At 41.8% G+C, this 21,903-nt stretch overlaps 1 protein-coding gene across 1 annotated transcript; it reads left to right on the top strand.

Moving 5' to 3' along the window:
- The first annotated feature begins 227 nt into the window (after window positions 1-227).
- On the top strand, window positions 228-21,154 carry LOC110505341 (titin-like). The gene is made up of 11 exons (XM_036962259.1): window positions 228-319; window positions 2,588-2,657; window positions 4,346-5,942; window positions 6,662-6,879; window positions 6,989-7,045; window positions 7,150-7,249; window positions 7,350-7,523; window positions 7,644-9,141; window positions 20,418-20,494; window positions 20,634-20,715; window positions 20,898-21,154. The coding sequence occupies exons 1-7, from the start codon at window positions 228-230 to the stop codon at window positions 7,520-7,522; spliced, it is 2,307 nt and encodes a 768-aa protein (XP_036818154.1). The 3' UTR covers window position 7,523; window positions 7,644-9,141; window positions 20,418-20,494; window positions 20,634-20,715; window positions 20,898-21,154.
- Window positions 21,155-21,903: the final 749 nt, after the last annotated feature.

Genomic DNA, 21,903 nt, shown 5'->3' with positions numbered 1-21,903 from the left:
AGTTCTGCACTGTTCCTAGGCCATCATTGAAAATAAGAATTTGTTCTTAATTAACCTTGCCTTGTTAAAAAAAGACACAACGGGGGGCGGAGCTAGCATGTTGGAGTGAACGGCTGTGCGTGAGAGGCTCCTGCAACTTTTTTGCGAAATAATCTAATTTAACCTACTTTATGGCACTTTTTACAACAAACGTTTATTTCTAATACAAGGTAACTTTCTATATGAAAATGCCGAGTAATAAGCGACCAAAGGACAATAAATCCACAGCGGAGGCCTACTCCCCACTAAACAACGAGACAGACATGGCGGGAGGCACAACGTGACACTTACAGAACTTACCCGGGCTTTGGGGGAGCTACGTGTTGCTATAGCTGAGGATCTTAAGGCCACTATTGCTGAACTGGACACCAAAATCGAGAGCATCATTCGAACGGTCGCTTCGCATGGCCAGAGTATTGTGGACCTTGAGAAAGCTTCTGAATTCAACGCTGGTAGGATCGACGAGTTAGATAAGCTATGCACGTCATTGCAGGATACTGTGCAGACGCTTTCTGTGAAAGTGGTGGACCTGGAGGGCCGATCCAGACGTAATAACCTTCGCGTTGTTGGTCTGGCAGAGGGGGTAGAGGCGGGCTCTCGCCCCACCGACTTCTTCGCCAAGCTATTGAAGGATGCAATGGGATCGGATGTTTTGGATTCGGATCCCCAGCTGGACCGCGCACATCGCTCCCTTGTCCCAGTGCCTGGACCGGGCAAACGTCCTCGCCCAGTAAAATCATCTGTTGTCACAGTTTCAAGACCAAGGATCTTATCCTGCGTGAAGCTCGAATGAGGGGCAACCTGTCACATAAAGGGCATCCATTCCGTGTCTATGAGGATTATGAGCCCGATGTGGCAAAGCATCGCGCCGACTACAGAGATGTCATGACCAAACTCTACAAACTCCATCTTCGCCCAGCCTTACTCTTCCCTGCAAGACTAAGAATTACCCCGCCTTCCGGTGAGAAGATTTGGCTCTCCTCGGTTTTGGACGCAGAGAAGTTTATCCGGGGATATACACCAATCCCCCGTACAGGTTAGAGTGCCTTGTTATTGCGTGTTAGGGTCTGCTCATGGACTCGAATCCATACTATACCATATTGGGTGAAAACGTATTAAACGGGCTCAACAAGGGCTACCGAACATGTAAGACGCTGAGCAGACCAATGGATGGCGGTCAGAGCTTCCATGTTTATTCCACGTTGGTTCAACGTAATTTAATTGAAATTACATGGATATTGTGTCACAGTGAATTGTATAATCTGCAGTCAATTTCATTATGTTTTCATGTGCCATGATTCTGACATTTGACATATGATCCTCAAAGGATTAGGCTAAATAGTTTCAGTGGTGCAGTCGGTGTAATCTCAATTCAATACGATGTGCATTTGCTGTACATATAGCCAATATAGCTATTAAACCCATGTTCAGTGACTTTAATCTGTGACGCAAGTGGACAATTATGTTTGTGACGTTCCATGGAACCCACGGTGTAGTTTAAAACTCGATTCTGATTGGCTTGCAGGTCATTCTACAGTGTTAATCATAAATGAAAACGTGCTTTTATATCAGTGTGACAGATTCACAATACCGTGTCTCAAACCGTACCGCGCTTTTATCTGCCTAACGGTATCTTCAAGCAAGACTGGTTAGGCCTTTTGGATAGCTTGTCCAAGGTAAGAATATGCGTCAAGCTATAGCCTACTTTTAATGTTTTAGTTTCCCGAACTCAAGTTACTACAGTCAAGTGATTAATCGTAAATTTGTTGTTTTGACTGAGCAGTCCAATGGCCAATGCTGTTTTTGGACTATGAGACCCTCGGCTATATACTATGATGAGCCAATAACACGCATAGTTTATGCATTAGGCATTGCACAAGTCAGTGTCTAGGTCAGAATATAAAGTAGCTATTTCCGTTAACTCAAATTACTCAAGTCAAGTGATTAATCGTAAGAGTTAGTTGTTTTGACTGTCAAAAAAATAACTTTGATGGAATACTCCAAATTACAATGGCAATTATGCATCACAAATTCACATTATTACTTGTATTTCAATGATTCATCCAGGCCCAAGACATAAAGTCGCCTGAAAGCTGTGTAGCAATAATTCCAGCTTCTGACCAAGAATCATGGATACCTTTCATGTGAGTACTCACACACCAGATTTTTTTTTACATACCTCAGAATGAAGATACCTCAATATCTGGAAGCACTGTCTCATGTACAACTGTTAATGCTATCTCTGAAATGTCTAACAAAATGTTGACTTGATCGTTTCATCAAGACCTTCTCATCACAAGTTGGAACTAGTGGTCAACATTGGGACAATGCTGCCCAAAATAACAGGGACCAACATTTTCATGGAGGTAAGCACTACACTTCTGATGAGTTTAAAGATTGTATTACATTATCTAAAAGTGAGAAAGTAAATCCCAGCTGTTTTTATTCTTTTCACAGGGAAGAACAATCCCCATTATGCCATGAATGTTTCATTGCTGAACAACCATAGATATTTTTCCTCTAATTTGGCTCCCGTTCCTCCCAACAGTGAGCAAGACCTGTCAGCAGAGCTCACTGGAGCAGGGAGACATGCGGTCACCCTTTTGGCGCCTGACAAAGTACACTTTTTCTTCTTCTAAATAACACTATAGTAACATCTTTTGCACAAAGTTACATTCCTAATAAGATTGGTGTTAAGTGAGAAAGAATCCTAAAGATGGTCCAATAGGCATGGTCTGAAGCCTCTCGTCATCTCAGTATGTTGAACCACCTGATTTCCTGCAGGCTTGAGATTCAGATCCTGCTGAACGATGTTAAGCATTCGATTAACCACATGCAGGGGACGCTGAACACCATGCAGGGGCAGTGTATTGAGTTGCAGACTGCCATATCTAAGGTAGTGTCAGATGAGTCTCAGATACAGAAGAATAAGTCTATGATGGTATGGTGATAATGATTGAGATGGTGATTATAATAATGATGACTAGCGGTACCCCACCCTACGGGCGGTAAATCATTGGATCTGATTAATTCAATTCAATGCAATTCAATCTTTGAGGACTGCAACCATAGAAATACAGTTTATTTACACTAATAATAAGCTATTGTCAACTTCCCGTCTATGCTTATCTTGCTCATTGCTCACTGTTACCCTATGTGTGCAACTATTATTGATTTCTCACACAAAAATAATTTGGTTGCAAATGTACCTGGGGCCACGTAAATAATTGTTAGGCTACTCATTTTGAATGAGTGGCAACTTGTGTGACCATAAAAGTCTGTGTGCGACTGGGGACAGTAAAATCATTTGGTTACTGACCTGCCCTACATCATAGAAGGCCCTTCAAGTCGGAACTAGAAAATTCGGACATTTCTGACTCTCTGACTCGCTAACTCGTTATGGAATGAGGATTTCAGGTTTCCCACTTGTGAAGTATCAGAATCAACCAGTAGGAAGCTCTACGCTAATAACTTACATTCATTTTAGCTCTGAGGTTCCAAGTTTCCGAAAGCATGTGAATGCGTCAATAATTGCCATGGTAATTTTGAATGTTCAGTCAGTGAGCATTATGGGTAATTGTCCTACATACTTAGATCAAATGCTTTATGATAGCATCATCTCCTGTAGTACCAGTACCTTTCCAAACACAATTACAATTAAAATTAACAAAGATACAAAATATTGCTAAAGTGAAGAAAATCAGCTCAAAATTGTAGGAGGAAATGCCCCTGCAGCAGGGAGACTTACGGTATTATAATATATTGTAGATAACATTAATATAATTTGTGTATTTACAGTATCAGTACACATGCAAATGGAAGTATATGCTAGGGATTGATCTACACTGAGTGAACAAAACATTAACAACACCTTCCTATTGAGTTTCCCCCCTTTGGTGGTGGACCATTGTTGATACTCAGGGAAAACTGTTGAGCTGAAAAACCCAACAGCATTGCAGTTCTTGACCCAAACCGGTGCACCTGGCACATACTACCATACTCTGTTCAAAGGGACTTAAATCTTTGGTCTTGCCCATTCACCCTCTGAATGACACACATACACAATCCATGTCTCAATTGTCTAAAAATCATTCTTTAACCTGTCCCCCCCCCCTCCCCCTTCATCTACACTGAGAAAAATATTTAACAATTCACATCAATAAGGGATTATAGCTTTCACCTGATTTGTCTATGTCACTGAAAGAGAAGGTGTTCTTAATGTTTAATACACTCAGTGTAATGATGTTATAGATTCCAAGTGGTTGATTTTTTAGGGAATTCATTTATGCTCTATTTATACCTGCAGATCATCACAGCAGCCGAAGTTGATGTGCAGAGGGAGGAGATCCTCCGAGCATCAGGCCTCATCCTGTCACAGAGGGAGGAAATGCTCCGAGCATCAGGCCTCATCCTGTCACAGAGGGAGGGTATCCTCCAAACAGCCAGTGTCCCTGCACAGAGAGAGGGGATTCTCCCAGCAGCTAACATCACTGTGCAGAGGGAGGAGATCTTCCGAGCATCAGGCCTCATCCTGTCACAGAGGGAGGGTATCCTCCAAACAGCCAGTGTCCCTGCACAGAGGGAGGGGATTCTCCCAGCAGCTAACATCTCTGTGCAGAGGGAGGAGATCTTCCGAGCATCAGGCCTCATCCCTGAAGAGAGGGAGGACATCCGCCTCACAGCCAGTGTCCCTGCACAGAGGGAGGTGATTCTCCCAGCAGCTACTGCAGCTTCTATCACTGTGCGAAAGGAGAAGATCCTCCGAGCATCAGGCCTCATTTCTGCACAAAAGGAGTTGATCCACCTGATGGCCAGTGTCACTGCGCAGAGGAAGGGAATCGTCCCAATGGTCAGCGTCCCTGCGCACAGGGAGGGGATCGTCCCAAAGGCTAGTGTCCCTGCTGAGAGGTTGGAGATCCTCCGAGCATCAGGCCTCATCCCGCCACAGAGGGAGGGGAATGTCCGAACAGCCAGTGTCCCAGCACAGAGGGATGGGATTCTCTCAGCAGCCAGCATCACTGAACAGAGGGAGGGGATTCTTCCAGCAGCTTCTATCACTGTGCCGAAGAAGAAGATCCTCAGAGCATCAGGCCTCATTCCTGCACAAAAGGAGTTGATCCACCTGATGGCCAGTGTCACTGCGCAGAGGAAGGGAATCGTCCCAATGGTCAGCGTCCCTGCGCACAGGGAGGGGATCGTCCCAAAGGCCAGTGTCCCTGCTGAGAGGGAGGAGATCCTCCGAGCATCAGGCCTCATCCCGCCACTGAGGGAGGATATCCTCCAAACAGCCAGTGTCCCTGCACAGAGGGAGGAGATCCTCCGAGCATCAGGCCTCATCCCATCACAGAGGGAGGGTATCCTCCAAACAGCCAGTGTCCCTGCACAGAGGGAGGGGATCTTCCGAGCATCAGGCCTCATCCCTGAAGAGAGGGAGGAGATCCTCCTCACAGCCAGTGTCCCTGCACAGAGGGAGGGGATCTTCCGAGAATCAGGCCTCATCCCATCACTGAGGGAGGGTATCCTCCAAACAGCCAGTGTCCCTGCACAGAGGGAGGAGATCCTCCGAGCATCAGGCCTCATCCCATCACAGAGGGAGGGTATCCTCCAAACAGCCAGTGTCCCTGCACAGAGGGAGGAGATCCTCCGAGCATCAGGCCTCATCCCATCACAGAGGGAGGGTATCCTCCAAACAGCCAGTGTCCCTGCACAGAGGGAGGGGATCTTCCGAGCATCAGGCCTCATCCCTGAAGAGAGGGAGGAGATCCGCCTCACAGCCAGTGTCCCTGTGAAGAATGAAAACATTCATCCACAACCACCTTCCATCATCCCCATGTTGGCACCACTGCGGAAATGGGATGGTGGAGCGTGTACTCCACCTGTGGATTTCTATTCCAAGAGAAGAGGTCACTTAACCTTACCTAATTAGTAAAGAAATTACTATTGTGAGAATAAGTTGTGATAGATCAAATGTATGGCTCATGTGAGTGTATAACTGTAATACTTTCATGCATTTTCTACATAAAACATGTTTAGCTTCATTGTACTTTTACATTTGAGTCATTTAGCAGATACTGTTATCCAGAGCGACTGACAGTAGTGAGTCTATACATTTTCATACTTTTTTTCATATTTGCGGATAAATATGCTAGATTTTGCAGCGACAATTATGACATTTTGCATTGCAATATGCAATTGTTTTGTCCAATTTGTTGCAAAAATGCACTGACAAGGGAAAAAACTGTGTTGATGTGTCGCTTGATTGAACCATATTATGCAGTAAATGTGCGGTGATTGGTTGAAATTGCGAGCCCTCTTTTTGTACTGTGGTAATGGGTCAGTTCTATGCGATAATATTGTGATGTGACTATTTTATGCAGAAATAGTTTGGTGATTGGTCACATTTGTAAGCCCTCACATAATATGCAGGGAATTGTTCATTTTGCAACCAAAACAATGCGGTGGCAGAGTCCTGGAGTAACCTCCCAGTAATCCCTGTGACTGCGTGTAGGTTAAGATTGGGTTGTAAACAGAGTATCAGAGCAAGACGTTCCTACCTGTCAGCTAGTAATTGTTCTGTATGGTGACATGAGCAGAGTGGCCTGACTTCTCCCACTTATTACAGATGTCCGACTTAGATATGTTGAGCATCCTGCTATGATGTCCATCACCAAGCCGGAACACTCCGATGCCAACCCTCAGTTCCAGACTGGCACCCGGCCGGTGGCTGAGCCCGAGGCCCCTGCTGTTCACAATAACAGTGGAGGCTGGCTGAGCTGGGTCTTTGGGAGTGGAAGAGCTAATAAGAAGGAGGTTCATCTACCTGAGGACAAAGACAGATCTGTAAGGAACTGGTTATTAACACTATATTCTATGTAGAGACAATTGAGTGGATTTAAAAAATAAAAATAAATTGTGGCTTGCTTCACATTGCTAATCTCTTCTTCCTCAGATTGTCTGGGATCCAATTCTGCACAGATGGGTTAACAAAACTGAGCCCAAGGCTGAAGTACACACTTAAATTCAATTAAATTAAAAACAGTGAACAACCATTGTATTTCAACTGTGCTGATATTACCAACAATTTGGAAAATGTGTTGATGTGTTTTACAGAACAAGTGTGTACCACCACCTCCACCGATGGGAACACATGGATATCAGGGGAACACTGGCAGTGTCCCCAAAGGAGTGAATCCCTACTCTATGAAAGCAGGTGAATATTGCTTTAGAAGACATGTGGTCTAACCAAGACTGTGTCAGCGAATCATAGATGTCCCTGGTGGTCTCCTCGCTAACACCTTTCCCACTGCCAGCAGGTCTATGGGGCAGCAGATACCCCACAATGCATTACAATGATGGGACCAACTCAAAGCCTCCAAGCCATGGGGCTGGACTGCTTCCTAGACAGCTCTCTGGCTTGCTCCCTCCTTCACACTTTGACCTCATGGCACCAATGGTTGTGCCACCTGACACTCTACACTACTGAGGTATGACTCTGGAAAATCCTTCCAAATTGTATCCATTCATCATTAACTGTGATTTGACTTTAACATAGCAAATGGCTGAAGTAGCAAGGATGTTAACTATTTTTCATTTTTGTCCAACAGGCAATTTTCCCAAATTGGATTTGCCATACATAGATTTTTTCAGCATTAAAAATGTATTAAAATATGATCTTTTAATTAAATATCTCCTTTGTGTCCTCATGTTCACATGAATTTGATGTGTTCTATCATCATTTACAATTCTTATTGCTTCTGCATTTACGTTACTTACTGTACAGACAATATTATATTATTATATTTTATTTTAGACATTACAAAAACATTTTTTCATGCTTTCTGGATTTCTTACATTTACTTACTGTACAGGAAAGTATATTTTATACACATATTTAAACAAAACAAAAACATTTTATTTATGTATTCCATAGACGGCGGCAGGGTAGCCTAGTGGTTAGAGCGTTGGACTAGTAACCTGAAGGTTGCAAGTTCAAACCCCCGAGTTGACAAGGTACAAATCTGTCATTCTGCTCTCAGTTCTGCACTGTTCCTAGGCCATCATTGAAAATAAGAATTTGTTCTTAATTAACCTTGCCTTGTTAAAAAAAGACACAACGGGGGGCGGAGCTAGCATGTTGTAGTGAACGGTTGTGCGTGAGAGGCTCCTGCAACTTTTTTGCGAAATAATCTAATTTAACCTACTTTATGGCACTTTTTACAACAAACGTTTCTTTCTAATACAACTTTCTATATGAAAATGCCGAGTAATAAGCGACCAAAGGACAATAAATCCACAGCGGAGGCCTACTCCCCACTAAACAACGAGACAGACATGGCGGGAGGCACAACGTGACACTTACAGAACTTACCCGGGCTTTGGGGGAGCTACGTGTTGCTATAGCTGAGGATCTTAAGGCCACTATTGCTGAACTGGACACCAAAATCGAGAGCATCATTCGAACGGTCGCTTCGCATGGCCAGAGTATTGTGGACCTTGAGAAAGCTTCTGAATTCAACGCTGGTAGGATCGACGAGTTAGAGAAGCTATGCACGTCATTGCAGGATACTGTGCAGACGCTTTCTGTGAAAGTGGTGGACCTGGAGGGCCGATCCAGACGTAATAACCTTCGCGTTGTTGGTCTGGCAGAGGGGGTAGAGGCGGGCTCTCGCCCCACCGACTTCTTCGCCAAGCTATTGAAGGATGCAATGGGATCGGATGTTTTGGATTCGGATCCCCAGCTGGACCGCGCACATCGCTCCCTTGTCCCAGTGCCTGGACCGGGCAAACGTCCTCGCCCAGTAATCATCTGTTGTCACAGTTTCAAGACCAAGGATCTTATCCTGCGTGAAGCTCGAATGAGGGGCAACCTGTCACATAAAGGGCATCCATTCCGTTTCTATGAGGATTATGCGCCCGATGTGGCAAAGCATCGCGCCGACTACAGAGATGTCATGACCAAACTCTACAAACTCCATCTTCGCCCAGCCTTACTCTTCCCTGCAAGACTAAGAATTACCCCGCCTTCCGGTGAGAAGATTTGGCTCTCCTCGGTTTTGGACGCAGAGAAGTTTATCCGGGGATATACACCAATCCCCCGTACAGGTTAGAGTGCCTTGTTATTGCGTGTTAGGGTCTGCTCATGGACTCGAATCCATACTATACCATATTGGGTGAAAACGTATTAAACGGGCTCAACAAGGGCTACCGAACATGTAAGACGCTGAGCAGACCAATGGATGGCGGTCAGAGCTCTCAATGAACGTTACGTTACATTCACTTTCATCCCGGCTGTGCTCAGAGCGATGCATATTTTTTACTTCCAGGTTTGATCACTGACACCTTCGGACGGATATACTTATATTCCCCCACTTTTGTTTTGTTTCGTTATTTATTTTACAATCCTTACATTATTCTTACTACCATACCATTTATTTATTGCTTGCAGGGGACTGGGGGTGATGGTTGGGAGGGGGCAGACACCTGGTTAGCAGGTTGATGTTTTGTGCCGTTCTGCCTTTGTCTGGCCGTGGGCCTCTCTCCCGACTAGAGTCCCACCAGCCCTCTGTAGTGCTTATGTCTGTGTAGGTGTGCGTACATATAATTACTATTTGTACTTTATTACTATTTTCTCTTAGCATTTTAGTATTATGTATGTGTATATTTTAAATCAGTGTAGATTGTTATTCTGGGGTATGAATGTTTGTATGTGTATATGTGCATATGGATGTATATACATATTCTTTAAGTATATATTTTTATACATTATTTTTTGTGTGGGTATGTATACATACATGTATATGTATGTATATGTGTGTGTGTGTGTGTGTGTATGTGTGTATGTATATATATGTATATATATGTATGTATGTGTGTATATGTATGTATGTATGTATGTATGTATATGTATATATATATATATATATATATATGTGTGTATGTGTGTGTGTGTATGTATGTGTGTATATATAATGTATATATTTTTATTTAAACATGTTTTGTTTATGGGGGGAACGTTTAATTTAACAAATCCTTGTTCCGATCTCCTGACCCACAGTATGTAAAGGTACGGCTGACTATGTCGGTTGCGGATGGTTTATTTTTTGACCGGCAGTGCTTAGCAATATAATCTTGAGGCTATATCTTGCTTATCTCTGGGATTGACCCAGGATGACGCTTAAATGCGCAATATGTTTAAGTTGCAACTTATTCTGTTTAGGTTTATTAGATGTTAACTGAACACTTAACTCGCGGGAGCCTCCTCAGTTCATATGTTAGTAGAAGTTCTAGGATAGTGAGAGGTGAACGTATAGTTGGGATTTTATTTTTGTTTTACCTCTTGTTCGAGGTCGCGCCGTGCTTTTTTGGCATCGGCCAGACAATGTGTTTATTATTTTTATTTATCCTTTTTTTTTTCTCCTGTTTGTACATGCCTGTTAAATGTGGGTTGATGGGGGGGGTAAGTGTTGGGGAAATTAGGGGAACAGGGTGGGAAGTAAAGGTGCTTGCAGGGGGGAGGGGTGGGTTGGATACTGCTCGGGTGTAGGTGCTACATATGCTGATCGTGATGGTTTGGTGCGCTTTCTTACCTTTTTATCAAGTTACATGGTATGCAGGCCACCATAGGAACTACAAACGAGAGGAGGGCGGGGCTTACATTCACTTCCTGGAATGTCAAGGGTTTAAACGAACCAATTAAGAGGGGCAAGGTCCTAGCCCACTTGAAAGCACTCTCGTCTGATATTATATTTTTGCAAGAAACCCATCTGAAGAATAACTCTCATAGCAGACTTAAGTGTAGGTGGGTGGGGCAAGTGCATCACTCTAACTTCTCTGCCAAAACGAGAGGCACAGCGATTCTGGTACGGAAAGGAATTCCCTTTCTACATAAAACCACTATTGCGGATAAAGAGGGTCGGTATGTGATCGCAATAGGAGAAATCCACTCTACCTCAGTAACTCTACTAAATATCTATGGGCCAAACATTGACAACCCCTCTTTTTTCAAAAGAGTATTTGCCCTGATTCCAGATATCTCCCATACTAACCTGGTCATTGGAGGGGACCTTAACTGTGTGCTAGACCAATATTTGGATAGATCCTCTACCCGGCGAACCCCTACCTCCTATTCAAGCAAATTCTTGAATACCTACATAAAAAATTCAAACGTATTTGATATATGGAGGATCAATAACCCTACGGGTAGGGAATACTCCTTTTACTCTCATGTTCACAAGGTTTACACTCGAATTGACTACTTTTTGTTGGATGCTAGACTACTCCCCTATACCTGTAATGTGAGGTATCATGATATTATAATCTCGGACCACAGTCCACTCACCTTCTCCCTGAGATTGGGTGACATTGTACCAAACGAGAGGGTCTGGAGGTTGAATCCTCAGCTCCTCACAGAACCAACATTCTGTGAATATCTTAAAGACCAAATTACATATTTCTTTGATACCAATGACAACACAGAGACCTCCCCAGCATTATTGTGGGAAACACTGAAGGCTAATCTGAGAGGCTGTATCATCTCCTTTCAGGCTGCCAGGAGTAGGCAAAACAGAGGAAAACTGGAAGAACTGGAGGGACAAATTCACTTACTGGATAGGGAGAATGCTAGCCACCCATCTATGGAGAAACATAAAAAAATTACCTCTTTAAAATTTGAATATAATCAGATTCTCTCAGCTAAAATGGCTAAATCTTTTCTCTATGCCAAGCAAAAATATTTTGAGTTTGGTGACAAACCACACAAACTACTCGCCAGACAACTTCGAAAAAATGTGAGTGACCGAATGATTCACAGGGTTAAATCTGCATCTGGGGAATTACTCTCTTCCCCCAAAGACATCAATGACAGATTCCGGCAGTTTTATGAGACTCTATATACATCTAAAGCGGATCCTAACCCCTTAATTATGCAAACATTTTTGGAGGACTGTAATCTTCCTGCCCTGAACCAGGAAGATTCTAACTTCCTGAATAAGGAAATATCTCTTGATGAAATTCGAGAAACAATTAAATCTCTAAAGAGTGGCAAGACCCCGGGCCCAGATGGATACCCTGGTGAATTCTATAAAACATTCAGCAACATGCTCTCTCCCTATCTGCACAAAATGTTGGTTCAGGCCAATGAGGATGGAGCTCTCCCTTCTACTTTGGACGAAGCGTTCATTACAGTTATACATAAGAAGGGTAAAGATCCAGAAGAGGTAGGGTCATACAGACCAATATCTCTCCTTAATACAGACCAAAAGATTTTAGCAAAAACTCTGGCTAACTGGCTTAGCACTTTAATTGGCAAATTGGTCCATTCGGATCAGACCGGCTTTATCCCTAACAGAAACTCATTCTTCAATCTCAGGCGCCTCTTCAATATTATGTATTCTCAGAGGTTACCCAACGTGGACCTTGCCGTCATATCTCTTGACGCCGAAAAGGCCTTTGACCAAGTTGAGTGGCCCTATCTATTCAAGGTCCTACAGAAATGTAATATTGGAGATAGGTTCATAAATTGGATCCAGCTTTTATATAGGAACCCCTGTGCCAGCAATACACGGCTATAATACTAAAGATACTCTAAATAAGATCTCCCTATACACAGATGATATCCTCCTCTATGTAACAGAACCCCAGGCTAGTATCCCAGCTATTCTTGATGTGATCAATTTGTTTGGTACCTTCTCGGGATACAGAATAAATTGGAACAAGAGTGAATTAATGCCCATACGGTCGCAAAATGCCTCCTGGCTAGAACATCTCCCATTTAAGTTATCTTCAGAAAAATTTACCTACCTAGGAATTGTAGTTACCAAACAATACTCCTTACTATTTAAAGATAATTTCCCCTCTCTGATACAAAAACTCAAAGCAAACATACTATTTTGGAGAACTCTCCCAATTTCTCTCCTCGGAAGAATTAATGCCATTAAAAGGGTCTTCCTCCCACAACTGCTCTACCTATATCAGAACATCCCAGTATTCATACCTAAATCCTTTCATAAACAACTGGACTCAATTATCAATCCTTTCATCTGGGATTATAAAACACACAGGATAGGTAAAAAACACCTCTGCAAATCCAAGATGGAAGGAGGATTGTCTCTCCCAAATTTTATATTTTATTACTGGGCCGCTAACCTCCGCATTGTTACGTTTCTGCTGGATGACGTACTTCCGGCATCCAGCTGGCTTAGTATGGAGCGTGAGGAGTGTCACCCCTTCTCTATTGGCGCTGTGATTTTGTCGCCTGTCAATCTGGAGATGTCACTTTATTGTAACAATCCTATTATACATAGCACAGTCCGAATCTGGAAGCAAATGAAAGTCCACTTTGAGCTTAGACCAATGTCATTCATGCTCCCTGTCGCCAGGAATCCCTCCTTTGCCCCTTCTAACCTTGATAACACCTTTGAGCGATGGGGAGAGTTGGGGATAAGTACCATAGGGGATTTATACATAGAAGGGACCTTTGCTTCCTTTGAGTTGCTGAGGGAAACTTATAACCTTCCCAGAAGTATTTTTTTCAGATACCTACAAATTAGAGACTACGTTAGGAAACACCTCTCAACATTTGGGAATGCCAAACCTTCCATGTTTGACGGATGCATAAAAATATGCCCCACCTCCAATAACTGATATCGGGTCTATATGATGCTTTTCAATCTGTTAGCACACCTTCCACTGATGCCATCAAGGCAAAATGGGAGGAAGAACTAGGGACTGACATCTCAGTGGCAGACTGGGAAGAGAGCTTGGAGTATATCCACACATGCTCCATTAATTCCAGACATCGTCTCATACAATTCAAGGTTTTACACAGATTACACTATTCCAAAATTAAACTGCATAGGATATTTCCTGACACATCCCCTACATGTGATAAATGTCAGGCTACGCAGGGTACACTACTCCACTGCTTTGCCCTATGCTCTAGCTTGCATGGTTATTGGAGTGGAATTTTTGGGATCCTCTCTGAAGTTTTGGAGACTTCAATAGATCCAGACCCGCTTCCGATAATCCTGGGAGTATCTGAGTCCCTAAACGGATTAACCAACCCCCAAAAACAACTAATCTCGTACGGTCTCATCTCGGCAAAAAAAACAAATCTTGTTGTTTTGGAAGAGGAGTGAAGCGCCCTCTACCAAATTATGGCTCAGTGAATTGGCAAACACTGTACACTTAGAAAGAATTAGATACTGTATATTCTGAACAATAAATTATCAACATTTGATCAAATCTGGCAGCCTTTCCTCTCCTACTTGGACGAGTCGGCGCTGTGAATTTGTACTTATTAACGCACTCTCAATTGTAATATTTTAATCTACCTTTGGGCAGCATGTGCTGGCCCTGCCACCCGAGCAGTTGGGAGGGGGGGGGGGGGGATATGGGGGACATCTTCCCTCTTTCTTTCTACGTGTCCTTGTTTTGTATGTCGTGTTTTGTATTATTTGTTCTGCACCCAGAACTCTGGGTCTTGTTGTTCCTGTATGCTCTTTTATGTTTAGATAAGAATTGTATACCTGTCTTGTATACCACCTATACACCATTCTTGTGTGTTTAATAAAAAATATTAGAAACAAAAAAAGACACAACGAAATATATTTAGATGCATTTTCAATTCCTAAATGTCAATATTTTATCTTCTGTGCCACGTGTTTATGCCCATTTATGTACATCCTGTATACACCTCACACACATGGTCAGGGGCTTAAAAATAAGAAAACAGTAACATGTCAGATAGAGTTTACATTTTTGAGTTTGCATCCCAATATGACACTTTAAATATTTCACAGAATACTGAAATGTAACAAAACACCTATTGTGTTTATTGAGATGTACACTGAGATGCTCAGTTGGTCAATATTTCCCTCCAGTGATTCCCCAACATCTTGTCAACATGGGACCCAAAAATGGAGCAGATATCTTATACCAACCTATCTAAATAGACATGTATCCATAACAAGGCCTAGGAGGCCCCTATACTGTCCAAAAATCTCTCCAAAATGTCACATATTTTAAAGCATCTTTATTTTCATGCATATAACTTGGCAAAAAAAAATTGGGGTGACCACATTCACATTCTTTTGTGTAGACAATCATTTTTTATGATTTCATGACTGTTTGATAGTAGGTCCCTGAATGGTCAAAAACCTCTTCAAATAGAAGTATGTTTGTAGCACAAAATATCTTACAGGAAGGCCCTCTCACTCTCTCATCATGTCACAAGCAGACAGGCTCCCAGAGGCAGGGCCATAAAAGGCCCCATCTCACTCAGCTGCCGCTGCCCTCTCCAACAGCCATCAGCACAGAACAGCATGAATCAAATCAAAGTATATTTGTCACATGCGCCGAATACCGCAGTGAAATGCTTACTTACAGGCTCTAACCAATAGTGCAAAAAAAAGGTATTAGGTGAACAATAGGTAGGTTAAGAAATAAAAACAACAGTAAGAAGACAGTGAAAAAAACAGTAGTGAGGCTATAAAACTAGCGAGGCTACATACAGACACCGGTTAGTCAGGCTGATTGAGGTAGAATGTACATGTAAATATGGTTAAAGTGACTATGCATATATGATGAACAGAGAGTAGCAGCAGTGTAAAGAGGGGTTGGCAGGTGGTGGGATTTCTAATCCCTTGATATTATTGTAGGATCGGATTTTAATAGCTAACTTTTCGATGGCCATAATAAATAGATATGCCGATAGTGGACAACCTTCTTTTATGAGAAGTAGCCATTATTTACTATTGTCACATGTGCTACCTCTCCGGCCTCTAGGTCACCAGGCTGTTCGTTATGGCGCACACCTGTCACCAGCCTTACACGCATTATGACACTCACCTGGACTCCATCACCTCCTTGATTACCTGCCCTTTATATGTCCCTCCCTTTGGTTTCTACCCCCATTAGTCATTGTTGCTGTTTCATGTCAGTGCGCTGTTTGTGTTCCTTGTTTTGTTCATTTATTTATTAATTAAATGTATTCATTCCCTGAACTTGCTTCCCGACTCTCAGCGTACATCCGTACAACTATTTTTCACCTAGGGTTACTATACATGATTTTAACCCATTTTATAAGAGATTGTCCAAAATTTAAATGTTCCAGGCATTAATATATGAACTCCAGGCATACTTTATGAAAAGCCTTTTAAAAGTCAGCTATGAATAGCAGGCCTGGTTTCCCTGATTTTTCATAGTGTTCTATTGGTTGCAGTACTTGCTGTATATGATCTCCAATATATTGTCCATGTAAAAATCCTGTCTGATTAGAATGAATAATGTCCGACAACACCTTTTTAATTCCATGCGCTATACATTTTGCTAGCATTTTTGCATCACAACACTGAAGTGTAAGGGGCCTCCAATTTTTTTATGGACTGGATCTTTATATTTACCACTTTGAATCGTGTTTCAGTAATAATGAAGGAGTGGTTAAAACATGATAATAACGGTCCTCTGAGGATATCAAAAAAGGTTTATCAGAGTTATTGACCTCACAAGAAGTCAGATTCAAGTAACTTACATTGTGGTGCTGAAACTTGAAGCAGCAGCCACGGCACAAACAATTGGAAATGGACAGCTCATGGTGCTGAAAGTAGGCAAATTTGAGTAAACATCATTGATTTTAAACGTCTTCATTTTAATTAGGGATATGTGTTGGAGCCTATTTCTTCCTATTTAAGAAATAAGAGGCAGGCCTACCGGTTTGACTGATGAAATTAGGCTATAGGCTGCTATATCCATAGGTATGTTAGTCAATTCCTCCACCCGCCATGCACTCTTTAAATAGCCCACCTCTGTGTCTGTTAAGACTTGAAGTTAGTGTGTATGAGAGGGTATGCCATAGGCCTACCTTTTCTTAAAGAAAAGGGCAAAAAGTACAGGCCTACCCACAATTAGTTTAATATTTTGAGGAAAATTAAACAGATGTGATTATATACAGTTATCTATAACAACACTTTGGTCCGCGATTCTTAATGCTAGAAACAAGATGTAAAATAGGAATAACTGGGAAAGACGTGACTCTGATGCATATGGGGATATTGTTGTTTCATTTGCTTTGGATATAATCGAATCTGACACTATCAATTGATTAAGCTATTCACATTCTGTACAATAAAATACATTTAAACCCAGACAGCTTTTAGGGAAACACTTGTGACCTCTCGTTGGGTTAAGCCAAGGAAGAAGATTAGCCAGCAGTTGAAGCTTACATTTTTCTGCGTCAGTAGGCCTACTCGGTCTGGGGTGGAAAGGTAGGCCTAACTTGAAAGTACCATGCTCAGATCCCTACGGACGTCTCAGAGTTAATTATTTACAAACAGGGACAGTTTTGTTGCAAATAACACACACTGTTTTGGCATTGTAGAAATATAATAAGATGAACACATAGGACTATCTCTCTGTCTATACTGTCATTTCAGTCATTTGTGATTTATTCAAAACGTTTCTACTAATACTGTATGGTAACTATTGAAGTCCACTCTTGTACAGCACACTAAATGTGTATCTCTTTCTCTACAATTTAGGAGATTTTAAGATATTTTGTTGTTTGTGATGGTACTCTAGGTGCGAGGGACATCCTTTGCCACCAGTCAGTTGATGGTGGATGACCTTCTGACCCCGTGCTCGCCAGGTGACCCGGCGGCCATAGAATTGACCTGGATGGATGTGCCTAGCGACAAGCTGCTGGAGCCCATCATCTGCATGGTGAGAAACACACATTCACAGCACAGACACACTCACATTCACTGCTCACAAACATACTGGAACATGCTGTTTCAACATACACATCCAGGCATTTCAAACTGACTCTCACATTTGTGTAATTTCTGAACCATGCTCATGATTTTGTTTGTCTTCTGTGTGTGTCCCTCTGCCCTCCAGTCTGACATGCTGTGCTCACTATCCACCACCCAACCCACAGTCAACATGGAGGTCTTGTTCAAGGTCAGGAAGTTCACAGAGGACTTAGAGCAGGAGGGTTGAGAGGTCCTGGTTGGCAGGGGCTTTACTACTCCTTACTCAGTCTCTCCTATCAAGACCCAACTCCAGTCAAATAGTAGCTACAGTATTACAACAGTATTACAACACTACGAACCTGCATTGACAAGAATGATGGAGCATTTTAACTTACACACAATTGTTGTTTTTTTGCATATCCCAACTCCCTCTGAGACACCCACAAGTGCCTTATTTTCTCACTTTGTCGGCTCCGGTATTTGAGCCAGCAATCTTTCGGTAACTGGCCCAATGATCTAAACTTGAGGCTACGTGCCGCCCCTTAGTGGGTCTGTAGGGTGACTCCCCTAGTGGGTCTGGAACCCAGGTCAGCAGCACTACATTGCTGTGTGTCTGTATAGTTGAGGGTATATTGGTTTAGTAATACTAAATTCAGTTCTGTTTCCAGAGGGGATCTCAATGCTGTTACACGTAGCCATGATCACCAAGCTACCCTGACTTAATAAAACCTGAATTCAAAAAGAACAAGATGTGCTTGTCATTATTTTATTTTTTACTTGTATTATAGTATACCCACATTTCTGTCCACAACTTTTGAATCAGGTAGTAATTCAACAGATACATGTGCTGCCTTTCCAACTGATGTCAAGTTCCAACACAAATATTCATTTGAAAAAGCAATAGACTTTCACATTGTAGGCCTGTTGTTTAAACAATGTAATCATAATATATGACATTTAGCAGATGCTTTCATTCAAAGCGACTTACAGTCATTTGCACATACATTTTACGTATGAGTTTCCCCGGGAATCGAACCCACAACCCTGGTGGTGGGATCGGCATGCTCTACACAGATCATCATTTATACTGTAATATGTGTTTATAACAGGGAGTGACATTGATAATAAATGTCTATAGCAGTGTAATAAGTGTTTATAACAATGTACAGCACATCTACCAACACACCGATGCGTTTCAAGAGCCTACACTATTTTGTTTCAGAATCCTCAGACCCCTGACAGGGAGTAGCATAGGGGATAGTGCCATCTAGTGGAATGGAAATTAAACTATTATTACATATATTATTTAATAAAGAATATTGAAAACCTAAATTACTTTTCAGAGATCAGAGAAACTTAACAGAACGCATCTTGAAACAGAAAATATGCCACAATTTGTGAACGATGGACTTTTAATTTGAAGCTTTTTGCTCGATTTGGAACCGCTAATGTCGCTGATTTCATGAAGCTCTCCTGCGCATCAATTACTTCACGAAATCCCGCAACGTGAAAGCGCCAGAAATAAACATCGCGAGATTGTAAATATGTGTGAGAGTCAAAGATTTGAAAGCAGACGCTTTCATCCAAAACGATTTACAGTAATGCGTACATACATTTTTTCTTTTGGGTGGCCCAGGGAAATTAGACTTTTTCGAGCCTTTCGAAGCTATTTTTGTATCTCTTTCTTTGTAATACTGTATGTATTCAATCATTTCGATTTGATCACTTCCCAATGGGCACATAAATCAATTCAATGTTTATTCCACGTTGGTTCAACGTAATTTAATTGAAATGACATGGATATTGTGTCACAGTGAATTGTATAATCTGCAGTCAATTTCATTATGTTTTCATGTGCCATGATTCTGACATTTGACATATGATCCTCAAAGGATTAGGCTAAATAGTTTCAGTGGTGCAGTTGGTGTAATCTCAATTCAACACGATGTGCATTTACTGTACATATAGCCAATATAGCTATTAAACCCATGTTCAGTGACTTTAATCTGTGACGCAAGTGGACAATTATGTTTGTGACGTTCCATGGAACCCACGGTGTAGTTTAAAACTCGATTCTGATTGGCTTGCAGGTCATTCTACAGTGTAAATCATAAATAAAACGTGCTTTTATATCAGTGTGACAGATTCACAATACCGTGTCTCAAACCGTACCGCGCTTTTATCTGCCTAACGGTATCTTCAAGCAAGACTGGTTAGGCCTTTTGGATAGCTTGTCCAAGGTAAGAATATGCGTCAAGCTATAGCCTACTTTTAATGTTTTAGTTTCCCGAACTCAAGTTACTCCAGTCAAGTGATTCATCGTAAATGTGTTGTTTTGACTGAGCAGTCCAATGGCCAATGCTGTTTTTGGACTATGAGACCCTCGGCTATATACTATGATGAGCCAATAACACGCATAGTTTATGCATTAGGCATTGCACAAGTCAGTGTCTAGGTCAGAATATAAAGTAGCTATTTCCGTTAACTCAAATTACTCAAGTCAAGTGATTAATCGTAAGAGTTAGTTGTTTTGACTGTCAAAAAAATAACTTTGATGGAATACTCCAAATTACAATGACAATTATGCATCACAAATTCACATTATTACTTGTATTTCAATGATTCATCCAGGCCCAAGACATAAAGTCGCCTGAAAGCTGTGTAGCAATAATTCCAGCTTCTGACCAAGAATCATGGATACCTTTCATGTGAGTACTCACACACCAGATTTTTTTTACATACCTCAGAAGGAAGATACCTCAATATCTGGAAGCACTGTCTCATGTACAACTGTTAATGCTATCTCTGAAATGTCTAACAAAATGTTGACTTGATCGTTTCATCAAGACCTTCTCATCACAAGTTGGAACTAGTGGTCAACATTGGGACAATGCCGCCCAAAATAACAGGGACCAACATTTTCATGGAGGTAAGCACTACACTTCTGATGGGTTTAAAGATTGTATTACATTATCTAAAAGTGAGAAAGTAAACCCCAGCTGTTTTTATTCTTTTCACAGGGAAGAACAATCCCCATTATGCCATGAATGTTTCATTGCTGAACAACCATAGATATTTTACCTCTAATTTGGCTCCCGTTCCTCCCAACAGTGAGCAAGACCTGTCAGCAGAGCTCACTGGAGCAGGGAGACATGCCGTCACCCTTTTGGCGCCTGACAAAGTACACTTTTTTTCTTCTAAATAACACTATAGTAACATCTTCTGCACAAAGTTACATTCCTAATAAGATTGGTGTTAAGTGAGAAAGAATCCTAAAGATGGTCCAATAGGCATGGTCTGAAGCCTCTCGTCATCTCAGTATGTTGAACCACCTGATTTCCTGCAGGCTTGAGATTCAGATCCTGCTGAACGATGTTAAGCAATCGATCAACCACATGCAGGGGACGCTGAACACCATGCAGGGGCAGTGTATTGAGTTGCAGACTGCCATATCTAAGGTAGTGTCAGATGAGTCTCAGATACAGAAGAATAAGTCTATGATGGTATGGTGATAATGATTGAGATGGTGATTATAATAATGATGACTAGCGGTACCCCACCCTACGGGCGGTAAATCATTGGATCTGATTAATTCAATTCAATGCAATTCAATCTTTGAGGACTGCAACCATAGAAATACAGTTTATTTACACTAATAATAAGCTATTGTCAACTTCCCGTCTATGCTTATCTTGCTCATTGCTCACTGTTACCCTATGTGTGCAACTATTATTGATTTCTCACACAAAAATAATTTGGTTGCAAATGTACCTGGGGCCACGTAAATAATTGTTAGGCTACTCATTTTGAATGAGTGGCAACTTGTGTGACCATAAAAGTCTGTGTGCGACTGGGGACAGTAAAATCATTTGGTTACTGACCTGCCCTACATCATAGAAGGCCCTTCAAGTCGGAACTAGAAAATTCGGACATTTCTGACTCTCTGACTCGCTAACTCGTTATGGAATGAGGATTTCAGGTTTCCCACTTGTGAAGTATCAGAATCAACCAGTAGGAAGCTCTACGCTAATAACTTACATTCATTTTAGCTCTGAGGTTCCAAGTTTCCGAAAGCATGTGAATGCGTCAATAATTGCCATGGTAATTTTGAATGTTC

Source organism: Oncorhynchus mykiss, chromosome 25 (genome assembly GCF_013265735.2).
Source record: "Oncorhynchus mykiss isolate Arlee chromosome 25, USDA_OmykA_1.1, whole genome shotgun sequence".
NCBI classification, from domain to species: Eukaryota; Metazoa; Chordata; class Actinopteri; order Salmoniformes; family Salmonidae; genus Oncorhynchus; species Oncorhynchus mykiss.
This window is presented reverse-complemented; position numbering and strand designations above follow the sequence as displayed.

Bases quoted from the DNA above. Each gene is read 5' to 3' on its own strand.
- LOC110505341 (XM_036962259.1), top strand. From the start codon at position 228: ATGCCGAGTAATAAGCGACCAAAGGACAATAAATCCACAGCGGAGGCC. The intron at 7,046-7,149 runs GTACACACTTAA...TGTGTTTTACAG, and splicing joins AAACTGAGCCCAAGGCTGAA to AACAAGTGTGTACCACCACC. The intron at 7,250-7,349 runs GTGAATATTGCT...TCCCACTGCCAG, and splicing joins TCCCTACTCTATGAAAGCAG to CAGGTCTATGGGGCAGCAGA.